Here is a 15,984-nt window from a genome sequence, read left to right as displayed (position 1 = left end):
TTCTCTGAGAAAATGAGATGAATGTTCTGACTTGAAGAAGAAGAAAAGAGGAGAGAGAAAGAGAATAGAAAGGAGAGAGAAAGAATTTTTTTTAAAAAAAAAAAAATTGTGACTGGCTACACCGTGTGGTCAGCCACATATGAAACTTTGTATTAAATAAATACACTAACAAATCACAATACAATAATACAATCATTGCGACTCAAACAAAACAATATTAAATCTCGTCTACACCACTACTCTCAATGAATCGCTCATCAACACGTGTCATTGCGCGCCTACCATGATCCCGAGTACACTGGATATCCCTCGGGAAGATTTATACTCCGTATATAATAAACCGAGCAGGCGGTAGAAGAAAAAGAAGAGAGAGAGGCGTGCCTTCACGATTTCCTTCCCTTAAAAACAGAAAATTGATTAGCTCTTTGCACGTTAATTAAACTACACCCATCACTTTCACTTCCTACTTCTTCCCCCTCTTTTAAACAAATCAATCTTTCTACTTTTTTTCTCCAATTTTCACTCTCTCTTTCTCCCTCTTCAATCTCTATCTATTTTAATTTTTCTGGGTTTCTCTGCTTTTTCATCATCCCCTGTTTCTGTATACCTTGATTGTTGGATAAAATGAGGACACTTTGCCCTAATTTTGATAGAGAAGATGGGCTTGAAACTGTATTAGAAGTCCCAATTCCTGAAGAAATGTTTCCTTCTGCTAAGAATAAATGGCCTAATATGAAATCTTGGATGAAAACTAACCCAGGTAGAGCTCCTGCTAGTCTACCTTTTGCTGATAGAAACTCTCAAATTCAGCTTCTTCTTGGTGTAATTGGTGCTCCGTTGATCCCACTCCCAATTCCTGCTGATCATAAGGTTAACAAATGCATCAAAGATCACCCAATTGTAAGTTTTACAAACCCTTTTTATTGTTTCTCTGTTTTATTTTTCTGGGTATTCTGGGGTTCTTGTTTTGCCCATTAATTGTTCGATAAAATGCTTCAATGAAAAATAAGATAGTTTACTGATCGTTTTGTGTTCGATGAAATGTTTTACAGGAATCATCAATGGCGAAATACATAATTCATCAGTACATTGCAGCAATGGGAGGAGAGCATGCTTTGAATTCGATTGACAGTATGTATGCTATGGGAAAGGTGAAGATGACTGCATCAGAATTCAGTGCAGGTGAAGGTTTATCAGTGAATAACCCGAAAGCGGATAATAAGGTGGTGAAGGTTAAAGGAGCCAAGAATGGTGGTGAAGTTGGTGGATTTGTTTTATGGCAAAAGAAGCCTGATTTGTGGTGCTTAGAGTTGGTTGTTTCTGGTACTAAGATTAGTGCTGGTAGTGATGGGAAGGTTGCTTGGAGGCAGACACCTTGGCACAACTCCCACGCCTCCCGAGGCCCGCCGCGACCTCTCCGACGTTCATTACAGGTATACTTACACTCCGGTCTCCGGTTACGCCTTTAATCCATTTCATTCTGTTCTTAGTAAGATATGATGCAGTGTCTGTAAGGATATGTATTGAGTATAACTTATCTTAATTGTATGATTTGTTTGATTATGTCCTTTTTAGTGAAATTCTGTTCATATTATTACAATGATCATTTACAGTAGTAAATCATATAGTAGTATACATTTTGATTTTATCTAAAGAAAATCTTAATCATGTGATTGCATGCTTTAAAGTGTAATTCTATATCAATTAGTGGGTTATTGACAACCATTGCATGATTGAGATTCTACTCGTTTTTGGCTGTCTTTTGGAATGATTGAAATTATGTAATTATGTGTGTTTCCATTAGAGGCTACTTGATTATTTTGTAATGTCTAAATAATGAACTTTCTAATGATCATTATTAAGATTGATATCCTCTAATATTATTGTTTTCATTTATTAAGATTATCATCATGACAGATTGTTAATTGCTGTTTATTTGTTACCTTAAGCTGTAAACAACCCAATTTACTCTAGGAAACAGGGTTAATTGCAACATTTTCTTTTGCATCATATTCAATTATTCAATCAGCTTTGTTATTGCTTATTGAGTAGTACACTTTTGCTTTGGGCTTGCTTTTGACTTTTAGAACTAACTAAGGCCCTCAAACTCTAGAGCGCTTTTTTAATTCACCAACCAACAGCATTTTCTTCCCTTTCTTTTGAAAATTGGTTGTTGACTAGTCTGAATCTTGAAGGTGAGGAGTTGTGTTCATATATTGAAAGTTGACAAAAGTGTATAATTTATCCTTGATTTGTTTCATCTTTACTCTTACTGTGGATGGTAACTTCATCAAAGCTAATTACATATTTACATCTCGAATGTCATGAACTAATCAGCAAATGCGAATTTTTTGTAGGGTCTTGATCCGAGAATGACAGCAAATCTATTCACTAATGCTCTCTGCATTGGTGAGAAAGTAGTACACGACGAGGATTGCTTTGTGCTAAAGCTAGAAGCCAATCCCTCAACACTTGAAGCAAGGAGCAGCAGCAATGTAGAGATAATCCGCCACACAGTTTGGGGATACTTCAGCCAAAGGACAGGACTTTTGATCCAGTTAGAGGACACTCACCTTCTCAGAATAAAGACTTCGAAGAGTGATAGCATTTTTTGGGAAACCACAATGGAGTCCCATATCCAAGACTACCAAACAATAGATGGTGTTAACATAGCACATGCCGGAAAAACTTCAGTCTCATTGTTTAGATACGGGGAGAACTCCGACAACCATTCAAGAACGCGTATGGAGGAGGTTTGGACCATTGAAGAAGTGGACTTCAACATCAAAGGACTGTCCATGGATTGTTTCTTACCCCCCGCAGACCTAAAGAAAGAGGATGAAGGATTCACGACTGTTGTGCCAAGCACCATAAAACCAACCACTAAAACGCTAAGTGCACCAAAGGCAGCAAACACAAAGGTTAGCACCGCTAAGGTTGCTGCTGTCGATGATCATCATTCAGAGAATCTGGATGGGAGTGAAAGGATGTAAACTCCCAATCCTAACCATCAGTTTTGTGCATCTTTCTGTACATATGAAATTACCCGAGTGAATTGTACAGCCATGACTAACAGGAAATCTAGGACTGCTCAACAAAAGCTGAGCATCACATGTATAGACCTTCCCAACTGATTGACCAAGTTAGTCACGACTGGACATTCGCGTTCCATGATGTAGCTATACACAAGTTATAGTTTCCGGTAGAGGACTTTCTTAGAGGCTTGTGTTTTATGGAAGTCTAGGCCTCTCGGAATTTATGTCATGATCTATATATATTTTGATTCACTAATTGATAGCAAATTGTTCTTTCAACGTAGAAACATTCAAATGACCCTCATTTTTGTTCATTCTTTTGTGAGAAATAGAATCTGAGATAATTTTTCTATGAAATATTGTCCGTGCACTGTAGCTAACTAGCAATGCTAGTAATTGACATACTAATAGTAAAATTAAAATTGCACAACAAAATAAAAGCCAGTAATTCAGTAAAGCAATACTGTAAGACTCAGCATACCACGTTCAAAGGAAAACAACTTTTATTTTTATCATTTCATCATTGACTAACTCATTACAATTTACAAAAAGGGAGGTATTTTGTAATACCTCAGTTAGCAACTTTCCTCTGGTACTGTTGTTTTTCTACCAGTCCTTGAACCTTGGACCTATGGTTTCAAGAATCTTGAAATCCACCACCAAAGCCAAAGAGGACTAGTGAATCAAACACCAATATCATACATGATATACTTTATACACTGTATAACTTTTGCCATTATTAGTAGAGCTGTGAAGTCGTTTGTATCATATATTCTTAGGTGCACACTCATGCACCTAGAAATAGGTGTAACAACAGTACAATATGAACATTAGCTTTCTTCTCCTCTATTTTTCTCCTTCGTTTTTTATTTTCTCTCTCCTCTGTTTTTTTTAATACTTTTTTTACACTTTTTTGATTGATTTTGTTTCTTACAACATGAAAGTAGTTATTAAATATAAATTTTTTTGTGAACTTCGATTTTGTTAATTTCGATTGATTAAGGTTTATATGAATCTTTGAATTCACAAATTATACTCTGTTTTTTCTCCTTCCTTCTTTAATTCCTTTTTCCTCTGTTTTTTTTTTCTTCTATTTTTCTCGTTTTTTTTTTATTTAACGATTGGATCTGTACCTTACAATATGGAATTGGTTGTTTATCTGATTTTTTGAATTCATATGAATTGATTTTTTTAGCTTTGATCAATTTCATATGTGTTTCATTTGATTTTCTGCATTTTTTTTTTTATCAATGAACATAATCATGCAAAATATCAACATATGCATAGGTTCTTTAAATATGCGTAAAAAATATGAACATATGCTATTAAGAAAGAGAACATATGCATAAACAGATTTAATGAGAATATTTATGAACAATAATAAATATTTACCATGAATATTTACATTATGAACATATTAAATATTATTATGAATATAAAGCATTTAATTATGAACATAAAAAAATTGAAGAAATAAAAAATAAATATGATTATGAAACATATGCATCATAAGTATTCAAAATATGAACATATGCATTCAAAATATGAACATATGCATTGGTTCATTTTTTAATGCGTATGAACATAATTAAGCAATTTAGAAGGTGAACATATACATAAGAAATATGAACATATGGATTTAGAAAGTGAATATATGCATTTCAGAAAGTTTACGAAAGGATTCAGTATATGAACATAAGAATTCAAAATATGAACATATGCATTTCAAAATGTGAACATAAGATATCCGTTTGATTTCATTAACTTTTTTTGACAATTCCAATAAAAAATTTCGAACAATAGAGTATCGAACAATATTCAAACAAAATTAAGTGATAATCATATAAATTCAAACAAAATTAAGTGAAATTTACATAAAATTGTCTTTTTTTTAAGGAGGATCATTTTGATTTTGCATCTCTTCTCCAATGTCCATTGATGTTTTTGCAGTTTTTTAGTGAGATAAAATAAAATAGAGGAGAGAGAAAGTGAAAAAGAGGAGAGAGAAAATCATATAGAAGAAGAAGAGTTTTGAGTTTGGAGTTTGGAAGTGACGTTATATTTATTGGGTGTGGGTGAATGTATTGGGTGTGGGTGGGTGTGGGTGAATGTATTGGGTGTGGGTGGGTGTATTGCAGTTTTCATGTTTTTTAATTTTAGGGCTTTTCTTAATTGGGTTGTGTGTAGGGATGGCAATATAGTCCGGATCCGACACTACTCCGCCCCGATCCGAGGTAAAATATCCGCTTCGAGTCCGAGAAAAAAGTAATCCGAGTTCGACTCCGTTAAAATAATCTGACTCCGAGTCGGAGGAGGGTCGGAGTCGGATCCTATAAAAAATCCGAGAAAAAAATCCGACTCCGACAAATGTTCGACTTTAACGGATTATCCGACTCCGACTCCAATAGATAGTGGATTTTTGCGTGGGTCATGGTGGCATTGGGTGTGGGTTGTAAAGGCCCAAATAGCCCAACATCTCAAAGTATATTGAATAATGAAAAAAAACTCGGAGTCGGAGTCGGAGGTCAGATATTGAAGTCGGAGTCAGAGTCGGATGTCGGAGTCGGAGTCAGATGTCGGATTTAACCTCCGACTTTCTGTCGGGTCGGAGTCGGATTTAGCATAATCCGCTCCGAGTCCGACCCATTGCCATCCCTAGTTGTGTGTAATTGGGCTTTTGGGTTGTGTTGTTACACCTATCTAACTAATTACGTTTGTATTAGGTTTGGGTCGGGAAAGAGTGGGTCGAGTCAACTCGGGTTGGGCCAATTCATATTAATTCCATAACCTATGCAGGTCGGGTTTGGGTAGGGTCATGCTTGAGTCGGGTTACGTCGGGTCATACTTCTTATCGGGTTTGGGACGGGTTTAGATCGGGTTAATAACAGGTTGGGTTACATTCGGGTCGGGTGAACAATAAGTCGGGTTTAATTCGGGTTTTCACGAGTTAAAACGGGTTAGGGTAATTCTCGGGTTGAGTCGGGTTCGGTTCAAGTCAATAATTTGCGGATTATAATCAGGTCGGGTCATTCTCGGGTTCAAGTGGGGTTCGGTTCAAGTCAATAATTTATGGGTTATAATCAGGTTGGTCATTTCCAATTCGGTCATTCTCAAATTCAAGTCGGGTTATGTTCAAGTAAATAATTTGCAGGTTACAATCAGGTCGGGTCACTTCCAAGTCAGGTCATATTCGGGTTCAACAAACTATAAATAGATAATTATCATTTTTATCAAGCTAATTATTTCCTTTGACTATAATATATATGGCAACATACTAGGGAACTATAGTCTATAATTTAGGAAGATAATTATCTCCTTTGACTATACAAAAAATATATACTATATTTAACTCTTAAATTTGAGGATGGTGCTCCTTTCTTTTATTTGTTGTCCTGGACCGACTAGGTCTCCCAAGACAAATGTTTTGATCAACAATAATAAGGTGGTCTAAATTGCATTTAAGGTGATCTGAAATCTGGTCAGCAACAATTTGGGTTGAATTTAGGTCGGGTCAATAACTAGTCGTGTTAATTTCGAGTTGGGTTAGTAACGGATCAGGTTGAATTTTTGGGTCGAAAAGTAATAGGTCTGGTTAAATTCGGGTCGAGTCAATAACAAGTCGGGTTGAATTTGGTTCAGGTCAATAACAAGCCGGGTTGATTTCGGGTTGGGTTTGTAACAGGTTGGGCTAAATTTCGATCGGGTTAAGAACGGATCGGGTTGAATTTAGGTCTGGTTAGTAACAAGTTGGGTTAAATTCGGGTTTGATTGGGTTAATTACAGTTCAAGTCGGGTTCAGTGTAAGTTAATTAAATTGGCCGTTGTAAACCGGTAAATCGCGGCAAGTTGTAAACCGGTAAATTGGTCATTTAAAAGCAAATTGGACGGTTCCACACACCCAATTGGACTCCCGGAGGGTATTACGGACTATGGTAAACATTTCGGCAATTTTTATTTCAAGACAAAAAAAAGTCAAAAAATTCCAAAATTGAAGATCCACGCTTTTTGAGAAATTTTAGAGGTTTAAAGGGTCCGGTGTCGAAAAGTCTTGAAATTCTATGGGATACATCTCGGGGTCATATAATGCCGTATGGAACCATATATGATCATTATTTGTTGTCATAAATATTCGTGGTAGGCTTGAATTAATGAAATCAGTGCAAGTTGTAAACTGGTAAATTGGTCGTTTAAAGGCAAATAGGATGGTTCCACCTACCCAGTTTAACTTCCTGAGATTATAAGGGACATTGGAAATTATTTAGGCAATTTTTATTTCTAGGCGAAAAAAGTCAAAAAATTTCAAAATTGAAGGCTAATATCCACGCTTTTTGAGAAATTTTGGAGATTTCGGGGCCCGATGTAGAAAAGTCTTGATATTCTAGGGGATACATCTCGGGGTCATATAATGCCATTTGGAACCATATATGATCATTATATGTTGTCATAAATGTTCGTAATAGGCTAAAGTTAGTGAAATACGTGCAAGTTGTAAACCGGTAATTGGTCGTTTAAAGGCAAATTGGATGGTTCTACAAACCCAATTGGACTCCCGGAGGATATTAGGGACATAGTAAACATTTCGGCAATTTTTATTTTCAGGCGAAAAAAAAAGTCAAAAACTTCCAAAATTGAAGACTATCCACGCTTTTTGAGAAATTTTGGGGGTTTTGGGGCCCGGTGTCGAAAAGCAATGAAATTTAAAGGGATACATCTCGGGGTCATATAATTCTGTTTGCATGCATTTATGATCATTATATGTTGTCATAATTGTTCGTGGTAGGATTGATTTAATGAAATCGGTGCAAGTTGTAAATTGGTAAATTGCCCGTTTAAAGACAAATTGGATGGATACACCCACCCAATTGGAATCCTGGAGGGTATTAGGGACCATGTTAAAAATTTCGGCAATTTTTATTTCCAGACGAAAAAAGTCAAAAAAATTCCAAAATTAAAGGCTTTTATCCATGCTTTTTGGGAAATTTTGGAGGTTTAGGGGCACGGTGTCGAAAAGCCTTGAGATTTTTGGGAATACATCTCGGGGTCATATAATGCTATTTGGAACCGTAAATGATCATTATATGTTGTCATAAATGTTCGTGGTAGGCTTCAGTTACTTAAATCGGTGCAAGTTGTAAATTGGTAAATTGGTCGTTTAAAGGCAAATAGGATGGTTCCACCCAGCCAACTGGACTCCCAGAGGGTATTTGGGACCATGGTAAACAATTCGTCATTTTTTTTCCAGGTAAAAAATACTCAAAAAATTCCAAAAATGAATGCTATATCCACGTTTTTTGAGAAATTTTGTAGGTTTTAGGGCCCGGTGTCGAAAAGACTCGCGATTTTAAGAGATACATATCAAAGTCATATAATTCCATTCGGAACCATATATATGATCAATATATGTTGTCATAAATGTTCGTGGTAGGCTTGATTTAATGAAATAGGTGCAAGAATTAAATCGGTAAATTAGCCGTTTAAAGGCAAAATCCATCCAATTTGCCTTAAAACAGTCAATTTACCAATTCGCAACTTGCACCGATTTTGTGAACTCAAGCCTACCATTGACAATTATGACATCATTTAATGGTCATATATGGTTCCAAACGGCATTATATGACCCTAACATGTATCCCCTAGAGTCTCAACACTTTTCGCCACCGGCCCCAATAACCTCAAAAATTCCTCAAAAAGCGTGGATAATAGACTTCAATTTTGGAATTTTTTTGATCTTTTTTTGTCCGGAAATAAAAATTGCCGAGATGTTTACCATGGTCCCTAATACCCTCCGGGAGTCCAATTGAGTGGGTGGAACCATCAAATTCGCCTTAAAACGGTCAATTTACCAATTCGCAACTTGCACAGATTTTGTGAAATCAATCCTAACACGGAAATTTATGACATCATTTAATGGTCATATATAGTTCCAAACGACATTATATGACCCTAAGATGTATCTTCTAGGGTCTCAACACTTTTCTCCACCGGGCCCCGTAACCTCAAAAATTCCTCAAAAAGCGTGGATAATAGTCTTCAATTTTGGAATTTTTTGGCTTTTTGTTGCCCGGAAATAAAAATTGCAGAGTTGTTTACCATGGATCCTAATATCCTCCGGGAGTCCAATTGAGTGGGTGGAACCATCCAATTTGCCTTAAAACAGTCAATTTATCAATTCGCAACTTGCACCGATTTTGTGAACTCAAGCCTACCATGGACAGTTATGACATCATTTAATGGTCATATATGGTTCTAAACAGAATTATATGACCCTTAAATGTATCCCCTAGGGTCTCAACACTTTTCGCCACCGGCCCCAATAACCTCAAAAATTCCTCAAAAAGCGTGGATAATAGCTTCAATTTTGGAACTTTTTGATCTTTTTTCGCCCGGAAATAAAAATTGCCGAGATGTTTACTATGGTCCCTAATATCCTTTGGGATTAAAATTGAGTGGGTGGAACCATCCAATTTGCCTTAAAACGATCAATTTACCAATTCGCAACTCTCACCGATTTTGTGAACTCAAGCCTACCACGGACATTTAAGACATCATATAATGGTCATATATGGTTCCAAACGGCATTATATGACCCTAAGATGTATCCTCCTAGGGTCTTAACACTTTTCGCCACCGGGCCCCTTAACCTCAAAAATTCCTCAAAAAGCGTGGATAATAGACTTCAATTTTTGAATTTTTTTGATCGTTTTTTGTCCGGAAATAAAAATTGCTGAGATGTTAATTATGGTCCCTAATACCCTGCGGGAGTCCAATTGAGTGGGTGGAACCATCAAATTCGCCTTAAAACGGTCAATTTACCAATTCGCAACTTGCACCGATTTTGTGAAATCAATCCTAACACGGAAATTTATGACATCATTTAATGGTCATATATGGTTCCAAACGGAATTATATGACCCTAAGATGTACCCTCTAGGGTGTCACACTTTTCGCCACCGGGCCCCGTAACCTCAAAAATTCCTCAAAAAGCGTGGATAATAAGTCTTCAATTTTGGAATTTTTTTGCCCGGAAATAAAAATTGCAGAGTTGTTTACCATGGTTTCTAATATCCTCCGGGAGTCCAATTGAGTGGGTGGAACCATCTAATTTGCCTTAAAACAGTCAATTTATCAATTCGCAACTTGCACCGATTTTGTGAACTCAAGCCTACCATGGACAGTTATGACATCATTTAATGGTCATATATGGTTCCAAACGGAATTATATGACCCTTAAATGTATCCCCTAGGGTCTCAACACTTTTCGCCACCGGCCTCAATAACCTCAAAAATTTCTCAAAAAGCGTGGATAATAGACTTCAATTTTGGAACTTTTTGATCTTTTTTCGCCCGGAAATAAAAATTGCCGAGATGTTTACTATGGTCCCCAATATACTTTGGCAGTCCAATTGAGTGGGTGGAACCATCCAATTTGCCTTAAAACAATCAATTTACCAATTCGCAACTCTCACCGATTTTGTGAACTCAAGCCTACCACGGACATTTAAGACATCATATAATGGTCATATATGGTTCCAAACGGCATTATATGACCCTGAGATGTATCCTCCTTGGGTCTTAACACTTTTCGCCATCGGGCCCCTTAACCTCAAAAATTCCTCAAAAAGCGTGGATAATAGACTTCAATTTTGAAATTTTTTTTATCGTTTTTTGTCCGGAAATAAAAATTGCTGAGATGTTAACCATGGTCCCTAATACCCTCCGGGAGTCCAATTCAGTGGGTGGAACCATCAAATTCGCCTTAAAACGGTCAATTTACCAATTCGCAACTTGCACCGATTTTGTGAAATCAATCCTAACACGGAAATTTATGACATCATTTAATGGTCATATATGGTTCCAAACGGAATTATATGACCCTAAGATGTATCCTCTAGGGTCTCAACACTTTTCGCCACCGGGCCCCGTAACCTCAAAAATTCCTCAAAAAGCGTGGATAATAAGTCTTCAATTTTGGAATTTTTTTGCTCGGGAATAAAAATTGCAGAATTGTTTACCTGGTTCCTAATATCCTCCGGGATTCCAATTGAGTGGGTGGAACCATCCAATTTGCCTTAAAACAGTCAATTTATCAATTCGCAACTTGCACCGATTTTGTGAACTCAAGCCTACCATGGACAGTTATGACATCATTTAATGGTCATATATGGTTCCAAACGGAATTATATGACCCTTAAATGTATTCCCTAGGGTCTCAACACTTTTCGCCACCGGCCTCAATAACCTCAAAAATTACTCAAAAAGCGTGGATAATAGACTTCAATTTTGGAACTTTTTGATCGTTTTTTGTCCGGAAATAAAAATTGTTGAGATGTTAACCATGGTCCCTAATACCCTCCGGGAATCCAATTAAGTGGGTGGAACCATCAATTTCGCCTTAAAACGGTCAATTTACCAATTCGAACTTGCACCGATTTTGTGAAATCAATCCTAACACGGAAATTTATGACATCATTTAATGGTCATATATGGTTCCAAACGACATTATATGACCCTAAGATGTATCCTCTAGGGTCTCAACACTTTTCGCCACCTGGCCCCGTAACCTCAAAATTTCCTCAAAAAGCGTGGATAATAAGTCTTCAATTTTGGAATTTTTTGGCTTTTTTTTGCCCGGAAAAAAAAAATTACAGAGTTGTTTACCATGGATCCTAATATCCTCCGGGAGTCCAATTGAGTGGGTGGAACCATCCAATTTGCCTTAAAACAGTCAATTTATCAATTCGCAACTTACACCGATTTTGTGATCTCAAGCTTACCATGGACAGTTATGACATCATTTAATGGTCATATATGGTTCCAAACGGAATTATATGACCCTTAAATGTATCCCCTAGGGTCTCAACACTTTTCGCCACCGGCCTCAATAACCTCAAAAATTCCTCAAAAAGCGTGGATAATAGACTTCAATTTTGGAATTTTTTTGATCTTTTTTATCCGCAAATAAAAATTGCCGAGATGTTTACCATGATCCCTAATACCCTCCGGGAGTCCAACTGAGTGGGTGGAACCATCAAATTCGCCTTAAAACGGTCAATTTACCAATTCGCAACTTGCACCGATTTTGTGAAATCAATCCTAACACGGAAATTTATGACATCATTTAATGGTCATATATGGTGCCAAACAGAATTATATGACCCTAAGATGTATCCTCTAGGGTCTCAACACTTTTCGCCACCGGGCCCCGTAACCTCAAAAATTCCTCAAAAAGCGTGGATAATAGTCTTCAATTTTGGAATTTTTTGGCTTTTTTTTGCCCGGAAATAAAAAATGCAGAGTTGTTTACCATGGATCCTTTTATCCTCCGGGAGTCTAATTGAGTGGGTGGAACCATCCAATTTGCCTTAAAACAGTCAATTTATCAATTCGCAACTTGCACCACTTTTGTGAACTCAAGCCTACCATGGACAGTTATGACATCATTTAATGGTCATATATGGTTCCAAACAGAATTATATGACCCTTAAATGTATCCCCTAGGGTCTCAACACTTTTCGCCACCGGCCTCAATAACCTCAAAAATTCCTCAAAAAGCTTGGATAATAGACTTCAATTTTGGAATTTTTTTGATCTCTTTTTGTCCGGAATTAAAAATTACCGAGATGTTTACCATGGTCCCTAATACCCTCCGGGAGTCTAATTGAGTGGGTGGAACCATCAAATTCGCCTTAAAACGGTCAATTTACCAATTCACAACTTGCACCGATTTTGTGAAATCAATCCTAACACGGAAATTTATTACATCATTTAATGGTCATATATGGTTCCAAACGGCATTATATGACCCTAAGATGTATCCTCTAGGGTCTCAACACTTTTCGCCACCAGGCCCCGTAACCTCAAAATTTCCTCAAAAAGCGTGGATATAGTCTTCAATTTTGGAATTTTTTGGCTTTTTTTTGCCCGGAAATAAAAATTGCAGAGTTTTTTTACCATGGATCCTAATATCCTCCGGGAGTCCAATTGAGTGGGTGGAACTATCCAATTTGCCTTAAAACAGTCAATTTTTCAATTCGCAACTTGCACCGATTTTGTGAACTCAAGCCTACCATGGACAGTTATGACATCATTTAATGGTCATATATGGTTCCAAACGGAATTATATGACCCTTAAATGTATTCCTAGGGTCTCAACACTTTTCGCCGCCGACCCCAATAACCTCAAAAATTACTCAAAAAGCGTGGATAATAGCCTTCAATTTTGGAACTTTTTTACCTTTTTTCGCCGGGAAATAAAAATTGCCGAGATGTTTATTATGGTTCCTAATATCCTTTGGGAGTCCAATTGAGTGGGTGGAACCACCCAATTTTCCTTAAAACGATCAATTTACCAATTCGCAACTCTCACCGATTTTGTGAACTCAAGCCTACCACGGACATTTAAGACATCATATAATGGTCATATATTGTTCCAAACGTCATTATAAGACCCTAAGATGTATCCCCTAGGGTCTTAACACTTTTCACCACCGGGCCCCTTAATCTCAAAAATTCCTCAAAAAGCATGGATAATAGATTTCAATTTTGGAATTTTTTGACTTTTTTTCGCCCGGAAATAAAAATTGCCGAGATGTTTAGCTTTCAATTAGGGACCATGGTAAACATTTCGACAATTTTTATATCCGGGCGAATAAAAGTCAAAAAATTCAAAAATTGAAGGCTAATATCCACTTTTTTTAGAAATTTCGATATTTCTGGGTCGGTGTCGAAAAACATTGAGATTTTAGGGGATGCATCTCGGGGTCATATAATGATGTTTGGAACCATATATGAGCATTATATGTTGTCATAAATGTTCGTGGTAGGCTTGAGTTAATGAAATCAATGCAAGTTGTATACCAGTAAATTGGTCGTTTAATGGCAAATTGGATGGTTCCACCTAGCTAATTGGACTCCCGGAGGATATTAGGGACCACGGTAAACATTTTGACAATTTTTATTTTTGGGTAAAAAAAAGTTAAAAATTCCAAAATTGAAGGCTAATATCTGTGTTTTTTGAGAAATTTTGAAAGTTCCGGGTAGAGCTGTCAATTCGGGTAATCGGGTCGAGTTTGGGTCGATAAGAGTTGGTCGGGTCAACTCGGGTCGGTTCAATCGGATTAATGGCATAACCTATGCGGGTCGGGTTAATTTGGTTTGGGTCATGCTTGAGTCGAGTCACGTCGAGTCATACTTCTTATCGGGTTTGGGTCGGGTTTTGGTCGGGTTAATAATAGGTCGGGTTGCGTTCGAGTCGGGTGAACAATAGGTCGGGTTTAATTTGTGTTTTCACGGGTTAAAACGTGTTAGGGTAATTCTCGGGTTCGAGTCGGGTTCGGTTCAAGTCAATAATTTGCGGGTTAAAATCAGGTCGGGTCATTCTCTTTTGACCATACAACAAATATATATACTATATTTAACTCTTAAATTTGAGGATAATGCTCCTTTCTTTTGTTGTCCTTGACCGACTTGGTCTCCCTAGACAAAATGCTTTGATCAACAATAATAAGGTAGTCTAAATTGCATTTAAGGTGATTTGAAATCGGGGCATGAACAATTTGGATTGAATTTAGGTTGGGTTAATAACAAGTTGTGTTGATTTCGAGTCGGGTTAATAACAGATCGGGTTGAATTTTTGGGTCGGGTTAGTAATAGGTCTGGTAAAATTCGGGCCGGGTCAATAACAAGTCAGGTTAATTTCGGGTCGGGTTTTTAACAGGTTGGGTTAAATTCTAGTCGGGTTAGGAATGAATGGGTCGGGTTGAATTCAGGTCAGGTTAGTAACAAGTCTGGTTAAATTCGGGTTCTAACAGGTTAAAACGGATTTGAGTCAATTTCGGTTCAAGTCGGGTTCGGTTCAGGTCAATAATTTACGGATTACATTCGGGTCTGGTCATCTCCAGGGTTAGTTCATGTTCGAATTCAAGTTTCACATACTCGGATCAACTCGGGTCTAGGGTTGGTTTCAGGTCGGGTTTAGGTCACCAATTTTTCAAATTCAGATGGGTCGGTTAATAATCGGGTTTGAGTCGGTATTTCGATTCGGGTCAATAATTCAGTAAAGCAATACTGTAAGACTTAGCATACCACGTTCAAAGGAAAACAACTTTTATTTTTATCATTTCATCATTGACTAACTCATTACAATTTACAAAAAGGGAGGTATTTTGTAATACCTCATTTAGCAACTTTCCTCTGGTACTGTTGTTTTTCTACCAGTCCTTGAACCTTGGACCTATGGTTTCAAGAATCTTGAAATCCACCACCAAAGCCAAAGAGGACTAGTGAATCAAACACCAATATCATACATGATATACTTTATACACTGTATAACTTTTGCCATTATTAGGCATAACATTACTTCAAGTCTTCAAGCAGTAGTAGAGTAGTAGTAGTAGTAGGGTCAATTCAAATACTTGTGAGGCCATACTTGAGGAGTTGAGGGTACGTCCATTTTGGGTGATGGTCATATTTTGGTAAAGGCTGTAACACTAATTTCACTTTCTAATCAAATTCAAATTAAAAGGCCATAATTTACTGTGGTCTTGTGGATGAGAAACTTGTCAATTCAATTGCGTTGGAATTAGAATAGATCGAATCAAGTCGATTCCATTTCAAATCAGGTTTTGTTTTGGATTATGGAAAATTAAGTATAGGTTTGAAACTTGGAATTGAATTAAATATTTCATTTCAAGTAAGATTTTGATATAACTTGAGTTTGGATTGGATTAATTTTTAGTTAGCACAAGTGGCTATAAGCCTATAATCATAGAATACATAAAGTCTATATAATTTGGAAGACTTTTCAATGTTTAAATGTGCTATGAAAAACAAATATAAATAAACAAAGAATGAATAATAGAAACCAAGATTAAAACAACTTTTTAGACTTTTTTATTAATTAGTAAATTAGATAGATAGTACAAACATAGAAGAACAACATAACAAATTC

At 36.8% G+C, this 15,984-nt stretch overlaps 1 protein-coding gene across 1 annotated transcript; it reads left to right on the top strand.

Moving 5' to 3' along the window:
* The first annotated feature begins 288 nt into the window (after positions 1 to 288).
* LOC145556651 (uncharacterized) lies at positions 289 to 3,295 on the top strand. The gene is made up of 3 exons (XM_081618303.1): positions 289 to 900; positions 1,053 to 1,433; positions 2,358 to 3,295. The coding sequence occupies exons 1-3, from the start codon at positions 625 to 627 to the stop codon at positions 2,991 to 2,993; spliced, it is 1,293 nt and encodes a 430-aa protein (XP_081474429.1). The 5' UTR covers positions 289 to 624; the 3' UTR covers positions 2,994 to 3,295.
* Positions 3,296 to 15,984: the final 12,689 nt, after the last annotated feature.

The sequence above is a fragment of the Chenopodium album genome, chromosome 8 (assembly GCF_948465745.1).
Source record: "Chenopodium album chromosome 8, dcCheAlbu1.1, whole genome shotgun sequence".
Classification (NCBI taxonomy): domain Eukaryota; kingdom Viridiplantae; phylum Streptophyta; class Magnoliopsida; order Caryophyllales; family Amaranthaceae; genus Chenopodium; species Chenopodium album.
The sequence above is the reverse complement of the archived record's forward strand: the minus strand, read 5'-3'. Positions and strand labels throughout refer to the sequence as shown.